The sequence below is a fragment of the Sapajus apella genome, unplaced genomic scaffold, assembly GCF_009761245.1.
Source record: "Sapajus apella isolate SASKATOON/1434 unplaced genomic scaffold, GSC_monkey_1.0 scaffold93, whole genome shotgun sequence".
Classification (NCBI taxonomy): Eukaryota; Metazoa; Chordata; class Mammalia; order Primates; family Cebidae; genus Sapajus; species Sapajus apella.
In genome coordinates, this window is record NW_022437033.1 from 1,071,971 (window position 1) to 1,096,628 (window position 24,658).

At 42.4% G+C, this 24,658-nt stretch overlaps 1 protein-coding gene and 1 pseudogene across 1 annotated transcript; both read left to right on the forward strand.

Annotated features, from left to right (window-relative positions):
- Positions 1 to 1,291: 1,291 nt before the first annotated feature.
- LOC116535249 lies at positions 1,292 to 11,093 on the forward strand (annotated as a pseudogene).
- Positions 11,094 to 11,666: 573 nt separating this feature from the next.
- LOC116535268 (melanoma-associated antigen C2-like) lies at positions 11,667 to 14,419 on the forward strand. Its single transcript, XM_032256084.1, has 2 exons — positions 11,667 to 12,418; positions 12,727 to 14,419. Exon 2 carries the CDS (start codon positions 12,795 to 12,797, stop codon positions 13,974 to 13,976), a length of 1,182 nt encoding a protein of 393 aa, XP_032111975.1. The 5' UTR covers positions 11,667 to 12,418; positions 12,727 to 12,794; the 3' UTR covers positions 13,977 to 14,419.
- Positions 14,420 to 24,658: the final 10,239 nt, after the last annotated feature.

Sequence of the window (24,658 nt, forward strand, 5' to 3'; positions counted from 1 at the left end):
TAGGAAGACTTTGAGGAGAGCAAGGGGAACCCCCACCTCAGAAGACAGATTCCCAGAGATTCCCACCCTGCTCCTCTTATCAGCCTTCGTGGAGCTCCCCAGTCGGCTCAGGCTGAGCCACAGCTCTCTCATTGCTGGGTGAAGGGTGTAGTGGACGGGGAGGCCTTGGTCTGAAGGTCCTACGGCAAGTCAGCAGGGGCAGCTGTCTCACGTTGGCAGGGGGAAGGTTCCCAGGCCCTCCTGGGGATAAGAGTGAAGACTGACGAGTCACATGTGCATCAGAGCAGATGTAAGGCTGTCCCTACTGCTCTCAGGGATGTAGAGATTGTCTAGAGGTTTTGCCTCAAGCCGGAAGCGTGGTAGGGACGTGTCTCGGTCTGAGAAAATGTGACAATGCTAATTAAATTCTAAAGGGGCTATGAACCCTGTAACTGTGGGGCTCTGGGAGTCTGGCCAGCCCCGGCTGTCAGCCCCGGGAGGCCCAAGCCTCTGCTTGCAGTCTTTAGCCTGAGGTGCTCCTTCACTTCCTCTTGCAGGTGCTCCAGGAACCACGTGGTGAAGATCTGGGTCTGAGTTGCACTTCTAAAGCCAGCACAGCAGAGGAGGCCCAGGCAGTGCTAGGAGTCAAGGTGAGTGCACACCCTGATGGTGTACCAAGGGCCCTACCCTCACAAACAGAGCTGACCCAGCAGCACCCAGTCCTAACCACCTACTGCCATTCCTGGTGCCCCAGGCTCTGCCTGCCAACTGTGCCCTGAGGTGCTTTCTCACATCTTCCTACAGGTTCTGAGGGAACAAACCCCCTAGGAAGACAGGAGACCTGTGAGGCCCTAGGGGACCACCTTAAGAGAAGAAGAGCCTTAAGATAAGTCGGCCTTTGTCAGAGCCAGGATGGGTACGTTTCTCAGCTGAGGCCACTCACACTGTCCCCCTCTTTCCCAGGCCTGTTGGATCCCATCATCCACATCCCTGCTCAAACCTTTACCTCCTGCTCCTGAGGACGTCTTTATGTCAGTCTTTCAAAATTTTCCAAGCCGCAACTTTGAGGAAGCCTTCCAGAACCAAATTGTGATAGAGAACTTGGTAGATCCACAGGATTCCACAGTTGAGGAAGAGGAGGATGCCTGCTCCATTTCTTCTTCCTCTTTCCACTTATTGTTCCCCTCATCTTCCTCCTCTTCTTCTGCCTCCTGCTCCTCATCTTTCTCCTCTTCCTACTCTTCTTCCTCATCCTCTACTCTGATTCTTCGTGCTCCTGAAAAGGAGGAGGAGCAGCAGTCTGCCAGGAGGGATGCTTGCTCTTCCCCAGAATCCTCCGGAGAGTCCTCCCCGGGGCCCTTTCCAGGTTTTCCTGAGCTTCTGCTCCTCCTCCACTTTATGGAGCCCATTCAATGAAGAATACAGCAGGCAAGAAGATGAAGATACAAGTCCCTGGCCCGGCTTGCCAGACAGTGAGTCCTTGTTCACTTATACACTGGATGAAAAGGTGGACAAGTTGGTGCAGCTTCTTCTCCTCAGATTTCAAACAAACAGCCTGTCACAAAGGCAGAGATACTGACGATTTTCATCAACAGGTACACGGGCTACTTTCCTATGATCTTCAGAAAGGCCCATGAGTTCCTAGAGATTCTTTTCGGCATTGCCCTGACAGATGTTGACCCCGACTGCGCCTATGTCTTTGTAAACACATTAGACCTCACCTGTGAAGGGAGGATGAGTGATGGACAGGGAATGCCTGAGAACAGAGCCCCTGATATTTATTCTGAGTGTGATCTTCATAAAGGGGAGCTGTGCCTCTGAAGAGGTCATCTGGGAAGTGCTGAATGCAATAGGGGTGTATACTGGGAGGGAGCACTTAGTCATTGGGGAGCCAGGGAGCTCCTCACTAAAGATGGGGTGCAGGGACATTACCTGGAATACTGGTATGTGCCCAGTAGTGCTCCTCCACGCTGTGGGGTCCTAGAGCTCATTCAGAAACTAGCAAGAGGAAAGTAGTAGAGATTTTGGCCATGTGAAACAATACTGTCCCTAGCTCCGTTCCAACCTCCTCCAAGGATGCTTTGAAAGATGTAGAAGATAGAGACCAGGACATCATTGACATCAAAGATGATGCTACTGCCATGACCAGTGCAAGGTTCTGTGTCATCTCCAAAAAATTCTCTTGTCCTGAGTGAAGTCTGGGGCAGTTTCTTACCTCTGTGTTTGAAGAGGGTAGCCGACATACTAGGTAGCGGGGGGCATGAGTGGCGCTTGAGGGAACAACACAGTGTTCTTCGCATTTCTGTTCCATATGGGAGAGGTAGAGCTTTACCTGTTTTTTTTTTTTTTTGGTATGCTTTTTGAATGATTTTCCTTTTAATATTAGGTCGAATTTGCTTCAGTATCTTATTTTATGAACATTAGTTACATCTGTATTGCTGTTTATCTAGTTTAAGAGTAACACCTTGATATTTTGTAAAAAAAAAAAAAAAGAAAAAGAAAAAAAAATTGGGAACACCTTCTCTCTTATTTTGTGATCTGTAACAGGATAACATGGTATTGTACTAGGAATTTTCTTTGAAATGTGTAAGAACTAAGCAGTTAAATAGTGGAACATAATAAAGGATGGTGAATAGTTACACTTCCTTATCCCGTTTAGTCTGTTGTTCATGAAAACTAAAGAAATAGACCTGGCTTTGCTTAGTTGATTCAAGAAAGTAGCAGAAATTAAATCTTAATAAATAAAAGCATCTCTGCCCACTTTATTTGCCTAACATTCTTTGAATATTTGCTTGTAGAGGGCACTCTTAATAGTGGGGACACAATGAAAAGCAAGAATCATGCCTTACCTATAAAAATAGCAAAGTCTAGGAGCAGAAGCCATGTCAAGAAGGTGGTAAGATGTTCTCTACAATGATAAGAACAAGTTTAAAAAGGAGTGGGGAGGTGAGACTCCAGAAGCCAGGCTTCAAGAATAACGTCTCTGAGCTAAGGTAGTTTGGGGCCTCGAGAAACTGCAGTTGCTTCTGTGGGAGCTGATTGTCATGAAGCTGGGTGGTGGCAGGGACTGGACTCTTAGAAGGTGAGAGAAAATCGTGGAATGGAAAACTGCCCTGAGCAGTTGCTTCTGGGTGGAGGATGAGGCAGAGAGAAGTCTCCACATAGGGAAGTAATGGAAGGGGTCTTGTGGCTCTTGTACTGGTGAGCCTGAACACAGTGCAAGGACTAGGTGATGGGTACCTGTCATTTACAAAGGTTTTCTGAGAAATAGGGCGATGATCCCTTGAAGTGCTGCCCAAGAAGCCTCCAGACTGGTACTCATTTTACTAGCCTGGGAGAGCCAGAGCTGATTCCATTAAAAGGACATTTTATAGGTTATTTTGAATGGAATGTGGGCAACTGTAAGCAAGGGCTAGATTTCTAGTGGAAGATAAATAAAAATAGTGGTTTGCATGGATGAGCAAAGGGGAAGGTAAATAGGAGTTGGTCCTTGATTTAAATTCTAGGGTCTTTGACCTGTATTCCACTTTGAGAATTCTCCCCTTACCCAAATTATATGATATATCATTCAGAAAGAAAATGTACTGAGTTGTATTTATGAAGCCAAAATTTTGGTTGAGTTGGTATTGCATGACATACTCACATGTTCTTTGAGATGTTTCAGATGACAAAAACAAGAGCGGAATTTTTCAAAACAGACAGTGGTAGACTTTGAGGTTTTAATTATATTGATAATGACTGCCATTTATTAAAATTCCAATACATGTCAGGCACTGTGACAGGGGTTTTATTCACATTATGCACATCCCAGCACATCTACAATAAAGGACTTATCAAACCCATTTTACCCAGATGAAGAACCTGAGGCTCATAGTGCTTAATGAATTCCTCAAAGTTCACATGGCTAGAATGTGACAGGGCTATAAACAGACCTGCTGTGAATCGATCTAGGCACATACTGTCCCCACTCCTCCCAGCCTGAGGAAGGTCTTTACCTGTTAAACTATTTCTCTTTACAATTCTTAACATTTCTCAGGTGATAGAAAGATGAACCAACCCTGTGGCCATGATATTCAGATAGGACTAGGGAAGTAAGGTGACAAAGGAGATAAATCCTGTGCTGCCTGAGGCAACAGTGAGGGCCTCCCTGGAGGTAGTTGTCAGGCAAGATAATGTTGATTCTCCTCAGGACCCACCCCAACTAACTAGACTAAAGTCCTGATGGGTCCGTAGATGTGAAGTTCAGAGTGTGACCCATGAGGAGGTGCACTACACTTGAAAATAACTGCTTGAGTTTTTTAATTCATATAAGCAGAAATTCAGAGAACAGGCATGGGAATGGATATTAAGGGTGTGGGATAATGGTGGAAGGAACACAGAGTTGATCAGGCTGAATTTATTAATTTGGGCCTACTAAGTAGGGATTCTGCATTTAATGTTGCAGCTTGGGAGTTAAAAAAGTTTCTAATAGTGTACTTGCTTGGTTAGCTGAAATGTGGATTAAAAGATGGCCCACTGTGAGCAAGCTGGAAATGCCTGATTTCCTGCCTTGGTTTAATGCAGAAGAAGGGATTCAAATGCTTAGGGAGATTGGGATGCTGGAATGAATTAGTGACTTTAGACCTTCTCATCCCAGCTGAGAGGGTCCAGAAGATACACCCTTGAGCAATGCTTTGTGAAACAGTGGTGCCCCTGTATGCTCTGAATCAGTGTCCAATATATGGTACTGTTTCTCCCATAGTCAGGATTCACGAGTCCAGCAATCAAGGGTTGGAAGTGGCACCATTCACCATCTCCGCTAGGGACCCTGTAGCAACATTTTTGCTTCCTGTTCGAATAACATTACCTTCTGCTGGCCTAGAGGTCTTAGTTCCAGAGGAAGAAATGCTGCCACCAAGAGGCGCAACAATGATTCCGCTAACCTGGAAAATAAGATTGTCAACTGGACACATTAGGCTCATCCTACCTTTAAGCCAACAGGCTAAGAAGGGAGTTATAGTGTTGGCTGGGGTGATTGACCTGGACTCTCAAGATGAACTCAGTCTACTACTCTGCAATGGAGGTAAGGAAGAATATGCAAGGAATACAGGAGATCCATTAGGGCATCTCTTAGTATTACCATGCCCTGTGATTAAGGTCAATGGAGAACCACAACAGCCCAATCCAGGTAGGACTACAAATGGCCCAGAACCTTCAGGAATGAAGGTTTCAATCACTCCAGCAGGAAAAAAATCACAACCTGCCAAGGTGCTTGCTGAAGGCAAACAGAATACAGAATGGGTAGTAGAAGAAGGTACTCATCAATACCAGCTACGACCATGTGACCACTTGCAAAAACGAGGACTGTAATTGTCATGAGTATTTTCCCCTTCTTTTGTTAAAAACATGTTTGTGCATGTACACGCTTGTATTAAGAAAGTGTCTTTATTTTATTTCTTTTTTTCCTTTATCATGTGACATAAGATATGTTGACTTCATATCATTTAAGTGTGTTAACTTTATGTAATAGCATTTGGATTGGGGATTGGTGTGTTTCCAGTTGTATGAAGGAGAGTTTTATTATGTTAGGTATAATTATGACCTTATTATTGTCTTTAATTGAAGGTTATGTACCATCTCAGGAGATGTGTATGGGTTCAAGTTGACAAGGGGTAGACTTGTGATGGTCAGTACTTCGTGTCAACTTGATTGGATTGAAGGATCCAAGTATTGTCCCTGGGTGTGTCTCTCTGAGGGTGTTGCCAAAGGAGATTAACATTTGATTCAGTGGACTGGGAAAAATAGACCCACCCTTAATCTGGGTGGGCACAATCTAATTAGCTGCCAGTGCAGCCTAAATAAAAAGCAAGCAAAAGAAAATGAAAAGACTAGACTGGTTTAGCCTTCCACCCTACATATTTCTCCTGTGCTGGATGCTTCTGCCCTCTAGCATCAGACACCAAGTTCTTCAGCTCTGGGACTTGGATTGGCTTCCTTGTTCCACAGCTTGCGGATGGCCTATTGTGGGACCTTGTGATTGTGTGAGTTAATACCCCTTAATCAACTCCCCTTTACATGTACGTCTATCCAATTAGTTCTGTCCCTCTAGAGAACCCTGACTAATACATATTGGTTATTTTTTCTTTTTATTTTTTGAGACAGATTCTGGAGTGTAGTGGCGCAAACTCGGCTCAGTGCAAACTCTGCCTCCCAGGTTCAAGTGATTCTCCTGCCTCAGCCTCCCAAGTAGCTGGAACTACATGTGTGTGCCACCAAGCCCAGAAAATTTTTGTATTTTTAGTAGGAACGGGGTTTCACCATGTTGTACAGGCTGGTCTTGAACTCTTGACCTCAAGTGATCTGCCCGCCTCAGCCTCCCAAAGTACTGGGATTACAGGCGAGAGCCACCATGCCTGACCTATATTGATTGTTAGAAGGACAGTGGAGAAAAGTACTACTGAGGGAATAAGGTTAACCCTCCCTGCCAAGACTTATAGGATTGTTTTAAAACTAAATGCAATCCTGTTTTTGAAATTACAAGTCACCTAGTAGGTGCAAGAAATGTTGGAAGATTTCAAGGCCATGTTGGCATTCCCAGAAACAATTCCAAGAAATGAAGAGAATTACTATCATAAATTATAGTAGTTGCTTTTAACTGAGCACCATAACGGCTTATGGGAGAGACTACAAGTGCCAATCTCCATCTTGTATATCTTGTTTTTGTGGTTGGTTCATTTGTAGTTAGATAGAAGCCAGTGAATCATTCCAATGTTTTCATTTCTGTTTAGCAGTTAACATCTGTTGTGATGTGGAAGTACAAGGTGAAAGCAGTTTGGATCCCTGGGTGATGTGAGAGCCATGACCCACTGTAGATTAGTTTATTATTCCATAACAAAATACTATAGACTGTGTGATTAAACAGTAGAAATGTATTACTCACATTTCTGGAGACTAAAAAAATCCAAGATCAAGATTTTGGCTGGTTTGAATTCTTCTGTGGGCTCTCTTTGGCTTGCAAATGGCCACCTTCTCACTGAATTCTTACGTTTGTCCCTTGTTCTGTGTGTCTGTATCCTAAGCGCCTCTTCCTGTGAAGACGCCAATCATATTGAATAAGATGCTAACCATAAAACTTAATTTTCCCTTAATTACATCTTCAAAGACTCTATCTCCAAATACAGTGACTTTGTATGTATGTATCTGGAGGAAGGGGTATAATTCAGCCCATAATACCCTGCCAACTAAAATCAGAATTTATATGCACAAAAATAAACTTGTTGTGTTAAACCATTTAAATTTCAGGAATTTTTAAAATTCCATTAGCTCACTGCTACTTTATCTGACTACTACACTGCTCCTCTTCCTTTTATAAGGCTTATTTTAATGCTTTTCCTTCAAATAAATACTGCATAATTATTGTTGCAAAAGATGATGAAAATACATAGAAATCACAATTCTCCCCTTGCAAAGTTCCTTCAACATATTGACCTCTACTCAGAACTTTCCACAATGTGGTATATAAATTTTAAAAGCTAATTTCAAGTTTTTAAAAGATAGATGTAGTAATATATATGTGTGTGTATATGTGTGTGTATATATATATATATATATATACACCCACAAGCATATATAAATATAATTTATATATGTGTGTGTATAAATATAACTAAATGTGAGTAAAATATACATATAAATATGCCACTTGCCTTTGCCACTATCATAAGTTCAATTACATTCTCCTAAAATTCTACCTTGAAATTAAAACGTTGTCTTGTTTGGAGATAGGATTATTTCAGAGGCAATCAAGTTAAAATGAGGTTATTAATGCTGGCCCTAATCGAACATGATGGGAGTCATTTTAAAAGGGGAGAATTTGGACATAGAGATATGAATAGAAGGATGAGAATGTGAGTATACATGAAGACAGCCATTTAAAAAGCAAGGAGAGAGGCCTGAAATGCATCTTTTAATCACAGCCCTCCGAAGGAATCAACCTTCTGTACACCTTGCTTTTTGACTACCAGACTCCACAACTGTGAGACAACATATTTTTGTTGTTTATGTCATCCAGGTTGTGATACATTGCTATGGCACCCCTAACATGTCAATATAATCATTTATTGAAATGGAATCAAGAGCTTTCCATGACAGCACAAATGTTAATAGATCTCTCTTACTTTTGGGACTATTTCCCGGAATTCCAATTTATTTCTGTGCAATAATGAATTGAACAAATCTCCTCTTGATGAACAAATATTTGTTTATCTTTTGTGGCTATAATTAATATAAATACAATCAACATCTCTGAGCATAAATTCTTGGACAAGTGCTTATAATTACTTATAAGGAAAGCATTTTAATGAGGAAACTGAGTCAGTATGAATATTTTATATTTTTAAAATGTTACTGACTTTTTTTCCTAAAATATTTCACCAATTAATTATCTCACATTAACAGAAGAAATTATTATTTAATAATAATAATTATTATTTCCCATATTTGTCTATAGGGAAATGATTCATTTATTTAGAAACATATTTTATCAGAGTTTTAAATGTTGGTCAAGCTTATGGGGACAAACCCTAGGTGACTTTGGGTTTGGTGATGGCTCTTAGATGCAATACTAAAATGTGGTTAAACTTATGAGTGCAAACCCTAGGTAACTGTAGTTTTGATGATGACTTTTTCAGATGCAACACTGAAAGTGCCAGCTATCTAAGAAAAAAGAGATAAATTGAACTTCATTAAAACTAAAAACTTCAACTCTGAAAAGTCACTGTTAAGATCATGAAAAGGCAATCCAGACTGGAATAAATGTTTTGTGAAACATATCTAATAAAAGATATACATTTAAATATGTTCAAAACTCTGAAAATCCAACCATACGAAGACAACCCAATTTAAAGTGGATAAAAACTATAAACAGATACACAACCAATGAATATATAGGAATTTAAAATAAGCATATAAAACTGTTCAACGTCATATGTCATTTGAGAATTGCAAATTAAAACAATTAGGAGATAGCACTATACACCCTGGAGAATGGCTGACATTCAAAACAGCGAAACATCAAATATTGACCCATATGTTGAGCAGCAGGAACTTTCAGTCATCGTTAGTAGGATAGACCTGGAGGAATCATAAAAGCATAAGGCTAAGTGAAAGAATAAAATCTTCAAAGGCTACATTATGTATGATTCCAATCATAGAATATTCTGGAACAGGTAACTATGAATACACTAAAAATGTCAGTGGTTTCCAGAGGCTGAAGGGTTAGGTTTGAGGCAAAGGGAATTGATAGGTGAAGCACACAGGAGATTTAGGATGGTGAAACAATTCTGTGTGATACTGTAATGATGAATGCTCACCATTACACACTTATCAAAACCTGTAGCATCCCCAACGTTGAGTGAGTTCTGATGTAAACTGTGGACTTTACCTAATAGTGAGGTATAAATACAGGCCCATCAGTTGTTGCAAACATGCCATAGTAATACAAAATGTAAATAGTAGGAGACACTGTGTGTGTGTGCATAAGGCAGGGCAGGAATTGGGGGAGGCATATATATGTGGGAACTCTATAACTTTGATGAAGTTTTCTCTTTGTATTTTGGGATTAGCAATGCTCTAAAAATGATGTCTATTAATTTTTAAAAAGATGCAAATGATTTGATCAGACACTTTACTGAAAAGAATAAACCAATCAGCAAAAGGCATATAAAAAGATGACCAACGTCATCTGTCATTAGGAAGATGCAAACAAAAACCAAATGAGATTCAAATGTACAGGCTTATTAGAATGGCTAACATCTGAAAATATAAAATACTAAATGTAAGAGAGGATATGGAACAAGAGGAATTCTCATTCCTTGATAGTTGAACTGAAAAATGGTACAGCCACACTTTTAAATCCATATTTTGTGAACCTACTCATATGACAAATTGTGAAAGTTAAAATAATGTGAACTAAAAACAGTATAGTTGCTAGAATCTTTGGAGAAGTGCCTTGATTGACCTCAAAAGAGATGTACAGGGGACTTTTAGGGTGATAGAAGTGGTTGGTATAATACTTGATTGGTAGATATGGGACTCCATGCATTTGCCAAAATACATATAATTTCACATAATAGTTAAATCTGATGAGTGTATTTTAAAAAATTAATAATGTATTGGTTTTTAAAAGGATCACTCACAGACAATGGATTTTTCTGGGACAAGGAAAAGAAAAAAAGCAAAACTAAGGAAGCTGTTGACATAGGTTAGGCGAGAGATTATATTAATTTCACACACAGCAGTACTTAAAGTGGAAGGTTTTGGAATGGATTTTAGAGGATGACAGAACCACTGTTGCTGTCTGGACAGGAGAAGTGGGGAATGCAGGCCCTGTAAGGAGTAAAACCTTGAGGAAGATTAAGGGGCCTTCCCACCTCATTTCAGACCCGGGACACCAGAGTCCTGCCTGGAGTCTGGGAGGCCCTATCCCACTGTGGATGGATGTGATTCTCTCTCTCTTCCACTCGCAGGTCTCAGGGATGGGAGGGGCTTATTCGGAGGTGAAAGACTCAGATGCACAGAGGCAGTGAGTCCAGGCAGTTTCCAGAGTCCAGGCACAGCCCCCCAGGAAGGCTGGAAGGGAACACCCAAGGCTGGTAGTGGCCCTCCCCTGTCCCTGTGACTGCTGCCAGCTGTCGAGGAGCCCATCAGAGTCCCCAGATGTACAGCTTTCTGACTTCCATTTTGGGAGTCAGCCGGAGAGGAAGATTTCTCTGAGGGGAGCAGTTTCAGTTATGCAGAGAGAGGAGCCCCGGAACTGGTCAACTAACAAGAGAACTCTGTGGAAGGACAGTGACCTCCCAACATGAAGGGGAGGCTCAGGCGTCGCCCAGCCACTCCCTGCTGATACCCATAAACAGAAGACTTGGAGAGGTAAAAACGGAACCGTGGGCAGGGAGAAGTGGGTGAAGGGTGAGGAAGTTAACAGAAATAGGTGGGAGGGAGTGGGGAGGTAGGCAGAAAGGGGTGGAAGAGGGCAGGTTCGTGAGCATGAAGAGGTCGGAGTAAGTTGGGAGGTGTATAGGAAAGGGTGGGAGGGAATGGGAAGGTGGGCAATAAAAAGTGAAAGGGGATGGAAGGTGAACAGGAAAGGGTAGGAAGGGGCGGGGAAGTGGGCATTAAGGGCAGAGAGGGGTCAGGGAGGACAGAATGGGGTGGGAGAAGACAGGGAGGAGGGCGGGAAGGGATGAAAGGGGGAAGGAAAGAGGGAGGAAGCGGTGAAAGAGGACTGGGAGGTGGATGGAAAAGGGTTGGAGGGGGTTAGGGAAGTGGGCTTAAAGGAGTGAGAGGGGGCGCTGAGGAGGGCAGGAAGAAGTGGAGCAGGAGTGGGGGGAAGTGGTCAGGAAAAGCTGGAAGGAGGCAGAGAGGTGGGGCGTGGTTCCTCCGCAGAGAGGAGGCCTCGCCCCACGCCGCCCCTGCGAGCGGCGCTGGTCAACCCCCTCAGGGTTCCCGGATGTGCTTTCCTGGCTTCCATCTTGGGAGTCCATAGGACCTGCGGCGTTTTGTGAAAAGTCTGGACTCAGGTCACCGGAGGGAAGTCAGAACTGGGCAGTCCTCAAGGTGAGAGCCTGAGAGAGAACTGAGGGACCACCCACCATAGAGAGAAGCAGCTCCGGCCCGCCCTGCCCTTGTCGCGGGACTTGTAGGTCCCAGACAGGAAAATGGCCGGCAAAGTCTGACGGACCCGTCCCCACGACAGAAGGAGGGAGGGGGTGCTGGCTCTGTAGGGAATAAACAGGAAGACTTTGAGAAGGACTGAGGGAACCCCCACCTCTGAGAACAGAATCCCACCCTGCTCCTCATATTAGCCATCGTAGAGCTCCCCAGTTGGCTCAGGCTGAGCCGCAGCCCCCTCATTTCTGAGTGAGGGGTGTAGGGGAGGGGGAGGCCTTGGTCTGAGGGTCCCACGGCAAGTCAGCAGAGGCAGCTGCCTCCGGTTGGCAGAGGGAAGATTCCCAGGCCCTGCTGGGGATAAGAGTGAGGACTGAGGTGTCACATGTGCTTCAGAGCAGATGTGAGGCTGCCCCGACTGCCCCCGTGGTAGAGTATGGGACGTGGCTGCCACCTCCCTACCTCCCTCTGCTCTCAGGGATGTGGAGGTTGTGCTGAGGTTTTGCCTCAGGCCAGCAGAATGGTAGGGACGTGACCCGATCTGAGAAAACCTGACAATGCTAATTAAATTCTAGGGGGCTATGAACCCTGTAACTGTGGGGCTCCGGGAGTCTGGCCAGCCCCGGCTGTCAGCCCCGGGAGGCCCAAGCCTCTGCTTGCAGTCTTTAGCCTGAGGTGCTCCTTCACTTCCTCTTGCAGGTGCTCCAGGAACCACGTGGTGAAGAGCTGGGTCTGAGTTGCACTTCCTAAAGCCAGCACAGCAGAGGAGGCCCAGGCAGTGCCAGGAGTCAAGGTGAGTGCACACCCTGACGGTGTACCAAGGGCCCTACCCCCACAAACAGAGCAGACCCGGCAGCACCCAGTCCTAACCACCTACTGTAAGTCCCAAAGCCTGGGGTTCTGCCTACCAGCTGTGCCCCGAGGTGCTTCCTCATATCCTCTTACAGGTTCCCAGGGAACAAACCCCCTAGGAAGACAGGAGATCTGTGAGGCCCTAGAGGACCACTTTAAGAGAAGGAGAGATGTAAGAATGCCTTTGTCAGATCAATTATGTGTGCCTTTCTCAGCCGAGGCCACTCACACTGTCATTCTCTCCCTCAGGCCTGTGGGATCCCATCATCTCCATTCCTGCTCACACGTTTACCTGCTGCTCCTGAACAACAGGCCTCATGCCTCTTTTTCCAAACCTTTCACATCTCAGCTTTGAGCAAGACTTCCAGAACCCGACTGTGATAGAGGACTTGGTAGATGCACAGGATTCCATAGATGAGGAAGAGGAGGATGCCTCCTCCACTTCCTCTTTCCACTTTTTATTACCCTCCTCTTCTTCCTCGTCCTCATCTTCACTCTGTACTCTATTTCTGAGTGCTTCAGAAGATGAGGAGATGCCTCTTGCTGGGATACCACCTCTTCCCCAGAGTCCTCCCAAGATTCCTCCCCAGTGTCCTCCTGAGATTCCCCAGGGTGTTCCACAGAGTCCTCCCCAGAGTCATCTGCAGAATCCTCCCCAGAGTTCTCTGAACTCCTGCTCCTCCCCTTTCTTGTGGACCCCATTGGAGGAGGAGTCTAGCAGTGAAGAAGAGGAGGAAACACCTGTATGGCAGGCTTTCCCAGATAGTCAGTCCTTGAGCAGGTATGTGCTGGATGAAAAGGTGGCTGAGTTGGTGCAATTTTTTCTCCTCAAATACCAAAAAAAGGAGCCTGTCACAAAGGCAGAGATGTTGACTACTGTCACCAAGAAGTATAAGGACTATTTTCCTATGATCTTTGGGAAAGCCCATGAGTTCATAGAGCTAATTTTTGGGATTTCCCTGACTGATGTGGACCCTGACAACCACTGCTATTTCTTTGAAGACACATTAGACCTCACCTGTGAGGGAAGCCTGATTGATGACCTGGGTATGCCCCAGAACTGTCTCCTGATTCTTATTCTCAGTATGATCTTCATAAAGGGCAGCTGTGTCCCTGAGGAGGTCATCTGGGAAGTGTTGAGTGCAATAGGGGTGTATCCTGGGAGGGAGCACTTTATATATGGGGAGCCGAGAGAGCTCCTCACTAAAGATTGGGTGCAGAGAAAGTACCTGGAGTACCGGGAGGTGCCGAACAGTGCTCCTCCACATTATGAATTCCTGTGGGGTCCAAGAGCCCATTCAGAAGCCAGCAAGAGAAAAGTCCTAGAGTTTTTGTCCAAGTTATCCACTACCATCCCTAGTTCCTTTCCATCCTGGTACATGGATGCTTTGAAAGATGTGGAAGACAGAGCCCAAGCCATAATTGACACCACAGATGATACTACTGCCGTGGCCGGTGCAAGCCCCAGTGTCATGTCCTCCAACTTCTGTCCTGAGTGAAGTATGAGGCACAGTATTCCCTGTGTTTGAAGAGGGCAGTCGAGGTTCTAGGCAGTGGAGGGCCAGAGTGGAGCCAGAGGGACCAGAGTGTTCTTTGTGTTCTTGTTTTGTATGAGTGACTTAGAGTTTAAAAGTTTGTGTGTGTGTGTGGGGGGGGAGTGTATTTTACAAATGCTTCTCCCTCCAATAAAGGAGTTGGTCTTTGACTCAAATTCTGGCATCTTTGAGTTGCAATCTTAGTTTATGAATATTATTTACACTTGTGTTGTTGTTTATCTGGTTTAAGAGAGAGTGATATTTCATAAGAAAAGAAGGGAAAACCTGTCTTAATTCTGTGAACTGAAACAGTATGTTGTGATGTTCGGTAAGAATTTTCTTTAAAATGTGAAATAACTCTGCAGTTAAATGGTGGAACAAAATAAAGTATGGTTGATATATTTGCATGTCCTTATCCTGTTACTCTGTTGCTCTTCCAAATTAAAGATACATACCTGGATTTGCTTGGCTTACTCAAGAAAGTAGCAGAAATTCAATCTTAATAAATAAAAGCCTCAGTGACTATTTGCTAAACATTCTTTGAGCATTTACTTGTGGAGGGTGCTCTTAGTAGTGGGGATACTATGAAAAGCAAGACTTATCTCTACCTATAAAATGGTAGAGTCTAGGAGAGAAGCCATGTCAGGAAGGTGGTAAGATATTCTCTATAATCTAAAGAACATCTTAAAAATACTGGGGAAGTGGGACACCAGATATGAACCTTCAAATGAGTTAAGGCAGTTTTGAGCTTTGGGAAACTGCAGTTGCTTCTGTGGGAGCTGATTGTCATGAAGCTGGGTGGTGGCAGGGGCCAGACTCTTAGAATGTGAGAGAAAAGCCTGGAATGGAAAACTACTTGAGCAGTTCCCTCTGGGTGAAGGATGAGGCAGAGAGGAGTCACCACATGGGGAAGTAATGGGAGGTGTCCTGCAGCTGTCTAACTGGTGAGCTTGAACACAGTGCAAGAAGTAGGTGATTGATACCCATCATCTGCAAGGATTTCCTGAGAAATAGGGTGATAATCCCTTGAAGTGTTGCTCAGAAGCCCCTAGGCTGGCACTTATTTGCCTGGACTGGGAGAGCCAGCGCCCACTCCATTGAAAGACATTTAATTAGGGTATTTTGAATGTAATGTGAGCAACCTGTAAGCAAGGACTAGATTTTTAGCGAAGGATAAATAAAAATAGTGGTTTGGATGGATGAGCAATGGGGAAGGTGTAAAGGAGTTGGTCTTTGACTCAAATTCTAGCATCTTTGAGTTGCATTCCAGCTGAAGATGCCTTCCCTTTTCCAAATTATACAATATACCCTTTCAGAAAAAAATGTACTGAGTTTTATTTATGAAATCAAAGTTTTGGTTAAGTTGGGTTTCCATGACGCATTCACCTACATATTCTCTGAGATGTTTTGGATAACAAAACTAAGAGCTGCATTTTGCCCAAAAGACAGTGGTAAGGTTTGGTGTTATAATCATTGATAACAACTGCGATTTATTAAAATTCCAGGCACTGTGGCAGGTATTTTACTCATATTACATGCATTCCAACAATTCTACAAGACAGGGCTTTTCAAACCCATTTTACGGATGAAGAACCCAAAGCTCATAACGCGTGATAAATTCCCAAGATTATGTGGCTAGACTGTGACAAGGTTGCGACTTGAGCCCTGATCTGAATTCGTTTAGGCCCACACTGTCCCCACCTAGCTTGAGGAAGGCCTTTGCCTGTTACTTCTTTTCACACATCTTTTTTTCTTGAGACAGAATCTCCCTTTGTCTCAAGTTGCCAGGCTGGAGTGCAGTGGCCTGAGCTCGGCTCACTGCAATCTCCGCCTCCCGGGTTCAAGTAATGCTCCTGCCTCAGCCTACCAAATAGTTGGGACTACAGGTGCGCACCACCACACCCAGCTAATGTTTTTTTTTTTTTTTTTTTTTAGTAGAGATGGGGTTTCACCATGTTGGCCAGGATGGTCTCAATCTCTTGACCTCGTGATCCACCCGCCTCAGCCTCTCAAAGTGCTGGCATTACGGGCGTGAGCCACACGCCAGGCCCTTTTCACACTTCTTACTGTCTCTCAGGTGAAATAAAGTTGAACCATGTGGCTAAGATATTAAGTTAGGCCTAAAGATGGAAGATAAAAATGGGAATAAAGTACAATTCAGGGAATATCATTGGCTTTCATTACCTAAAGTCCTCTTGTTCTGAGCCCTAGGTTTCTTGAGAGCTGGCTGTCCAGGTGCTGGCAGATTTGTCCATCCCTAGCATTTTTCACATTACAGCCCCCCTCCTTTTCATCTTCCCTTTGTGCTCTCTTGTTAAGTCCTAGAGTTTTTGGGCAAGCTATCCAGTACCATCCCTAGTTCCTTTCCATCCTGGTACATGGATGCTTTGAAAGATGTGGAAGACCTAGCCCAGGCCATAATTGACACCACAGATGATGCTATTGCCATCCCAGTGCAAGCTCCTGTGTCATGTCCTCCAACTTCTGTCCTGAGTGAAGTCTGAGGCAGACTCCCCTCTGTGATTGAAGAGGGCAGTCGAGGCTCTATGCAGTGGAGGGCCAGAGTGGAGCCGGAGGGACCACAGTGTTCTTTGTGTTCCTGTTTCATATGAGTGACTTAGAGTTTAACATTTTTGGATGGGGTAGGGGGGATTTTTTCAAATGCTTCTCCTTTTGATTGGCTTAATTCACTTCAGAATCTTAGTTTATGAATATTCATTACACATGTACTGCTGTTTATCTGGTTTAAGAGTAAGAATTTGATAATTGGTAAGGAAAAAATGAAACCCTTCTCTCTCATGATCTGAAACGGTGTAATGTGTTGGGATTGGAATTTCCTTTAAAATGTGAAAGGACTCATCATTTAAATAGTGGAACAAAGTAAGGGATTGTTAATTTTTGACTTTCCTCATCCCCTTTATTCTGTTGTTCTTGAAAATTAAAGATATATATTTGGATTTGTTTGGCTTATTAAAGAATTAACATAATTTAAATCTTAATAAATAAAAGCATCGCCAACTCCTTTACTTGCTGAACATTATTTCAGCATTTGCTTATGGAAGGCACTGTTAATAGTGGAGATATTAACAAAAGAAGGTTTATTCCTACCCATAACGTGGTAAAGTCTAGGTGCAGAAACCATATCAGGAAGGGTAAGATTTTCTCTTCAGCAAACTGACAGAAGAGCAGAAGATCAAGCATCGCATGTTCTCACTCATAGGCGGGTGTTGAACAATGAGAACACATGGACACAGGGCGGGGAGCACTACACACTGGGGTCAGTTGGGGGGAAATAGGGGAGGGACAGAGGGGGGTGGGGAGCTGGGGAGAGATGGCAAGGGGAGAGATGCCAGATGTAGGTGATGGGGAGGAAGGCAGCAAATCACACTGCCACGTGTGTACGTATGCAACAATCTTGCATGTTCTTCACATGTACCCCAAAACCTAAAATGCAATAAAATAAATAAATGGGAAAAAAAAAAGATTTTTCTCTACAATCTAAAGAATGAGTTAAAAGAGTGGGGAGGTGAGACTCCAGTTGGAGCCTTCAAGTATGAAGGCCTTAAACTAAGGCAGTTTGGGGCTTCAGGAAACTGCAGGTGCTTCTGTGGGAGCTGATTGCTATGAATCTGGGTGGTGGCAGGGCTCAGACTCTCTGTAGGTGAGACAAAAGCCTGGAATGGAAAATTGCTCTGAGCAGTTCCCTCTGGGTGAAGGATGAGGCAGAGAGGAGTCTCCACATGGGGAAGTAACAGAAGGTGTCTTGCAGCTCTTGTGCTGGTGCACTTGAACACAGTGCAAGGACTAAGTGATTGATACCCATCATCTGCAAGGGTTTCCTGAGAAATAAGGTAATAATTCCTTGAAGTGGTGCCCAGAAGCCTCTAGGCTGAAACGAATTTGCCTGGCCAGGGAGAGCCAGAGCCCATTCCATTGACGGGACTTTTAATTGGGTTATTTTGAATGTAACATGGGGAACTGTAAACAAGGGCTAGGTTTTTAGTGAAGCATAAATAGAAATAGTGGTTTGGATGGATGAGCAATGGGGAAGGTGAAAAGGAGTTTGTCCTTCACTCAAAATCTATGATCTTTCAGTTGCATTCCAGCTACAAAAGTCTTACCTTATCCAAAGTATACAATATATCCTTTCAGAAAGACAAGGTACTGAGTTTTATTTAGGAAGCTGAATTATTGATTGAGTACTTATTCTGTGATGTATTCAGCTACATATTTTCCCAGATTTTTTAATCATTAAAATAAGCGCTGAATTTTTTTAAAAAGGTAGTAGTAGCCTCTGGGGTTATAATCATATTTGATTACAACTGCCATTCATTAAGTTCCAATGTATGTCAGACACTGTGCCACATGCTTTACTCACATTATATATCTTCCAGCAATTGTACAAGACAGGACTTACCAAACCTATTTTACATAGAGAAACCTGAGGCTCACAGTGTTTGATAATTTCCCCAAGATCACGTGGCTAGAATGTGACAGGGCCGGTACTTGAACCCTGGTATGAATTCATCTAGGCCCACACTGTTCCCACTGCTCCCCAGCCTGAGGGAGGCCTTCTGCCTGTTATGTCAGTTCTCTTCACTCTTCTTAATATCTTTGAGGTGACCTAAAGATAACCACATGGCTAAGATATTAGGTTCAGCCTAAAGAAGGAAGGTGACAATGAAAATGAAATATAATTCAGGAATTGTTGTGGCATTTTTTTACTTAAATTCCTCTTGTCATAAGCCCTAGGTTTCTTTAGAGCTGACTGTCCAGGGGTCAGCAGTTTTGTTCAGTCCCAGCTGTTTCCCACATTATAGGACCCTCCTTTTGACCTTCTCTGCATGCTCTCTTACCTAATTCTGGAACCTGGCCTGCTGATCAGCTTGTCACAAAGGTTTCTTCTTGTGAAGACTGGGCCTGGCTCCCAGGGTAGTAGCCTGGAGTCAACTGCCCTTCCCCTGACATAAGCCATTTCTACTCCCTGCAGAGGTTCCCTGACTGTTTTATCCCTCACCCTGGATCCTCTATGATAACAACAGCTATTTGATGTAAATGTGCATTTTGGACAGTGATGTTTCAGTACCTACCATGGGCATCGTCAACACACTCTCAAAGCATTTCCACATAAGCTGGTGAGTAGAATCTTATTTGCCACAGAACATACTGGTTTTAGGGATGTAATGCTAAAGTTAGAGACAGAGTTTTTGAAATCATCCTGATATTTGATATTAGGAGTAGGACTGTAAAAAGATTTATTTGAAACAGGCCACTGAACACATACAAAGATGAATGAGTTTTCATAGGTAATCCAAAACCAAAGCTTCCCTCAAAAACTTTGTAGGTGAGAAAAGACTATAGAAATCACTTTGTAAATAAACAACAACAAGCCGAATTTCTTTTTTTCTTTCTTTCTTTCTTCTTCTTCTTTTTTTTTTTTTTTGAGACGGAATTTTGGTCTTTTTGCCCAGGCTGGCTTGCAATGGTGTGATCCCCGCTCACCACAACCTCCTCCTCCTGGGTTCAAATGATTCTCCTGCTTCAGCCTCCTGAGTAGCTGGGATTACAGGCATGTGCCATCATGCCCAAAGATGGCGTTTCTCCATGTGTATCAGGCTGGTTTTGAACTTTCAACCTCAGGTGATCTGCCCGCCTCGGCCTCCCAAAGTGCTGGGATTATAGGTGTGAGCCACCGCGCCTGGCCACGAAGCCAAATTTCTAAAAAACAAAACACACAAAATTCTGAAGTCCACCTATGATATGAACAAGGGTTCCTTGGTGGACATGATAGGTCTGATTTAAAAAGAAAGCAATAGTTATCCATCCTTCCAGTGTCTCTTGTCTGTGTACCTGCACCGCAGGAAAATCCTGATCTGCAGTGTGTCACAGACACCTGTACAACTGTAGGAGGCCAAGCGCAGTGGCTCACGTCTGTAATCCCAGCACTTTGGGAGGCTGAGGCAGGCGGATCATCTGAGGTTGGAAGTTTGAGACCTGTACAACTCAGGAATGTTCAGTCATTGGAAGGTAGCAGAGGTTCACAGGGTAAGATATATACTGTACATCAAAAGGAATGAGAGCATTCTCAGCCTTAAGATACTTTACAGGTTATTAAAATGGCAGTGCCGAAAAGTGCTATTGAGGGAAAAAGGTGGAGCCCTCCCTGCTAAGAGTTAAATAATTGTTTTAAAACTAGATGTTAATACTGATTTGAAACCGCAGTTTCCTAATAGGATCTAAAAACAGTTGGAAGATTTCAAGGCAATGTTTGCCTTCCCAGAAACTATTCCAAGAAATGAAGGGACTTATTGTCATAAATGTTAATAGTTGCTTGTAACTGAGCACTGTAATAGTTTCTGGGTAACAGTACAAGTGCCCATTTCTATCTTTTCTGCCTCTCTTTCCTGGTTGCATATTTGTAGTTAGGCTGAAGCCAGTGCAAAATTCCCATGCTTTCTTCTCATTTCAGCAGTTACCATGTTGTGATGTGCAGCTAAAAGATGAAAGCAGCATCAATTCCTGAATCACGTGAGAGCCGAGACTCATTATGTATTTGTTTATTATCCCATAACAAAATGCCACCGACAGGGCGGCTTAAACAACAGAAACTTATTTTCTCATATTTCTGGAGGCTGAAAATCCAAGATCAAGTTGTTGGCTGATTTGATTTAGTCTGTGGCTTTGTACTATGGTTTGTAGATGGCTGCCTTCTGACTGAATTCTCATGTGGTTGTTACTTGGTGTGAGTGTCTGTGTCCTAATTTCTAATTCTTACAATGACATTAGTCATATTGAATAAGGTCCTACACATATGACCTTATTTTACCTTGATTGCCTCTTCAAAGGTTCTATCTCCAAATACAGTGATGTTCTGCAGTACTAGGGGTTAAGACCTGGATATATGAAATTAGGGAGAGGGGCGCAATTCAGCCCATAACACCTTGCCAACTCGTATCAGAATTTATGTGCATAAAAATAATCTTGCTGTGTAAAGCCATTTAAATTTCAGGGATATTTTTTTCTGTTCCTTCAGCTTGCTGTTACTTTATCTGACTACTGCACTGCTCCTGCTCCTGTTCTTAGGCTTACTTTAATATTTTACTTAAAAGAAGATAGTGCATGTATTCTTCTTGCAAAAAAATTTCTAAAAATACACGTCACAATTTTCCCCTTTACAAAGTTCCTCTAAAATTCAGCCTTCTACTCAGAAGCTAAAAGCTGATTTCAGGCTTTTATAAACATAGATCTGCATACACACACACACACACACACACACACACACACACACAATACATCTATACATGGGAAATGATATAGTATAGATCTGCCAGTTGCCTTTACCACTATTCTAAGTTCATCTGCATCCTCTCCAAAATCCTATGTCAATATCAAAATGTGGCATTATTTGGAAATAGGATCATTTTAGAGGCAATCAAGTTAACATGAGGTTACTAATGTGGGCCTTAATCTGATATGACTGGAATCCTTATAAAAAGGAAAATTTTGAACACAGAGATATGTATACCGATATAATGTGAACAGACATGTGGTGAAGACAGATATCTACAAGGCAAGGAAAGAAGCCTGGAAAACATCCTTCCCTCATAGCCCTCAGAGGGAACCAACCTTGCATACACCTTGCTCTTGGACTACCAGAATCCAAAACTGTGAGACAAGAAATTTCTTTTTCTATCACACAGCTTGTGGCACTTTGCTATGGCATCCTAACAAACCAAACTACTCACTTATTACAATGGATGCAGAAGCTTTCCATGAAAACACATATAGATTTATATTGCTTTTGTAATTACTCCCTAGAATTATAATTTATTTCAGTGAAATAACAAATTGAACAAATCTTCTCCTGATGAACATGTGTTTGTTTCTCTTTTGTGGTTGTAATTAATAGAACTACAATCAACAACTTTGAACACAAATTATTGGGCAAATGCATGTAATTTCTTATAGGAAATGCATATGAATGTGGAAAGTGAGTCAAAGTAAACAGGACATGAATATTTCATATTTTTTAACATGTTGCTGACTTATTTCCCAAAATGTTTCAGCGATTAATTTCCTCTAAAATAAATGTATATGAATATCTTATATTTTCACACGCATCCTTTATCATCTTTTAAATTTTTGTCAGACTTATGAGTGCAATCTTTAGGTTACCTTGGGTTTGGTCACCAAACTATTTTAGATGCAGCACCTAAAGTACCAACCATCTATGAAAAAAAGAGATAAGTTGAATTTCATTAAAACTTACAAATTCTATTCTGCAACACACATTGCTAAGAGAATGAAAAGCAAGCCAGAAACAATTATAAAAGATTTGTGAAACTAGTATCTGACAAAAGACATGCATTAACATATACACAAAACTCTTAAGATCCAACTGTAAGAAAACAAAAAATCTGATTTAAAATGGGCAAAAAAAAAATATCTGAACAGGCACCTCAGCAAAGAATATATATGAATGACAATTAAACACATGAGAAGATTTTTAATATTATATGTCATTAGGAAATTGCAAATTAGAACAACTAGGAGATAGCACTAGATACCCATGAGAATGGCTGAAAGCCACAACACTGAAATAACAAATACTGACAAGTTCGTGGAGCAACAGGAACTTTCAGTCATTGTTAGTTGAATCACGTAGAGGAATCTTAAAAGCATATTTCTAAGTGAAAACAGAAAATATAAAAATGGTGCATAATTTATGATTCCAACTGTATTCTGGAACAGGTAACTGTGGATACAATGAAAAGTTCAGTGGTTTCTGGGCCCTCAGAGCGGGTAGGAGTTGGAGGGGCATATATGAATACGTGAAGCACACAGGAGATTTGAGAGTGTGAAACCATTCTGTATGTTACTGTAATGCTGAATACTTATTACACATTTGCCGTAACCAACAGCATGCGCAACACTAAAACTGAGTCTTGATGTAAACTGTGGACTTTAATTAATGATGCAGCAATATCAGGTCAATCAATTGGAGCAAGTGTGCAACATTATTACAAAATGTAAATAGGAGTTTGTGTGTGTGCACATGCACAGAGTGTGGGTGAGTGGAGATATGTGGGAACTCTGTATTGTTTATTAAGTTTGCTGTCTGCATTTTCCAATCAGCAATACTCTAAACGATCTGCTAATTTTAAAAATATGCAAATGATTTGAACAGACGCTTCACAAAAGAGAATACACCAATTGCTAAGAGGCATGTGAAAAGATGATCAATGTCATTTGTCATTAGGGAAATGCAAATGAAAACCAGAAAATATTCCACTACACACTTATTAAAATGACTTAAATCCAAAAATCTAAAAATACCAAATGTAATAGAGGATATGGAACAACAGGGATTCTCATTCCTTGCTAATTAAAATGAAAAATGATACACCCACTCTTTTAGAAGTGAGTATTGTATGAACCTATTCATACGACATTCTGGGGAAGTTACAACTCTAGGAACTATTAATAAAAACAGAGCATAGTTGCTAGGGTCTTGGGAGAAGTGTAGAGATTGACTTCACAGGAGATGCACGGGAATTTTAGACTGATGAAACTGGTCGGTGATACAGGACTCTATGCATTTGTTACAATGCTTATAACTTTACATAATAGTTAAATATATATGTAAGCTTTAAAAATTAACCATGGTTTGGAATTTTTAAAAAGTTATTGGCTACTGAAAAGACAATGGATTTTACAGTGATGAAAAAAAAAAAAGCAACAATAAGGAAGCTGTTGCCATATTCTAGGGAAGAGATGATGTTAGTTTCACCCAAAGCAATAGTAATAGAGATTTACTGAAATAGATGGATTTGGAATGAACTTTAGTGGTTGAGAGAACAGAGATGCTATTGCATTGGATGGGGATTAAGAGAAAGAAATAGAGGCATCAAGCACATACAGACACACACACACACACACACACGTGTGTGCGCACACACAAATTGTGCCTTTTCAATTAACGAAAGCAAGATTGAACCATGATTTGGTTCTTATAGTTTATTAAAATTTATGTCTATTTTATAACCTCTCTTATACACACATAAATGCTACTTCTTCCTTAAAATCTGGGAATGTCCTCATTCATGGCAGCTATGGTACACCTTCACTGGCAGAGGCAGCATGTTCACTGAAGGCTGAAACTAAAGTGAGAAAAAGGAACTGAAGATGAGTCATGTTTGGAGAAAGGTTGTGTTCACTCTTCTTTTAAAAGGTCCCTGACACTGCCCCACTGATTCAATCCCAAGAACATTAATCCCTCTCTCTTCTGGACAGGAGACTTACTTCCAATATCAGGAGGTCAAAAGACAGATTGTCATTTTCTTTTCACTTCCATAAGAAGTGCTCCCTTTTTGGGACCTCAGAAGAACAACTCCATGAGGATAATTCCCAAGGACATGGGGGCCAGAGCTGGAAATAACCCACCCGCTGCCTCCCAGTCTTGGAGAAGAGCTTCCTTGTCTGTAGATTTCCACCTTGAACACTGAGGTTTGATATACCATTTCTGGCTATGAGCAGAGGCCATCTGCCCCCTGAGACACTGAGCCAAAGCTGAAGAAGGACGTCAGCTCATGAACAGCTGAGTTGATTCTGGCCATAGTGGATAGACAGAACCCGAAAACAGTGAA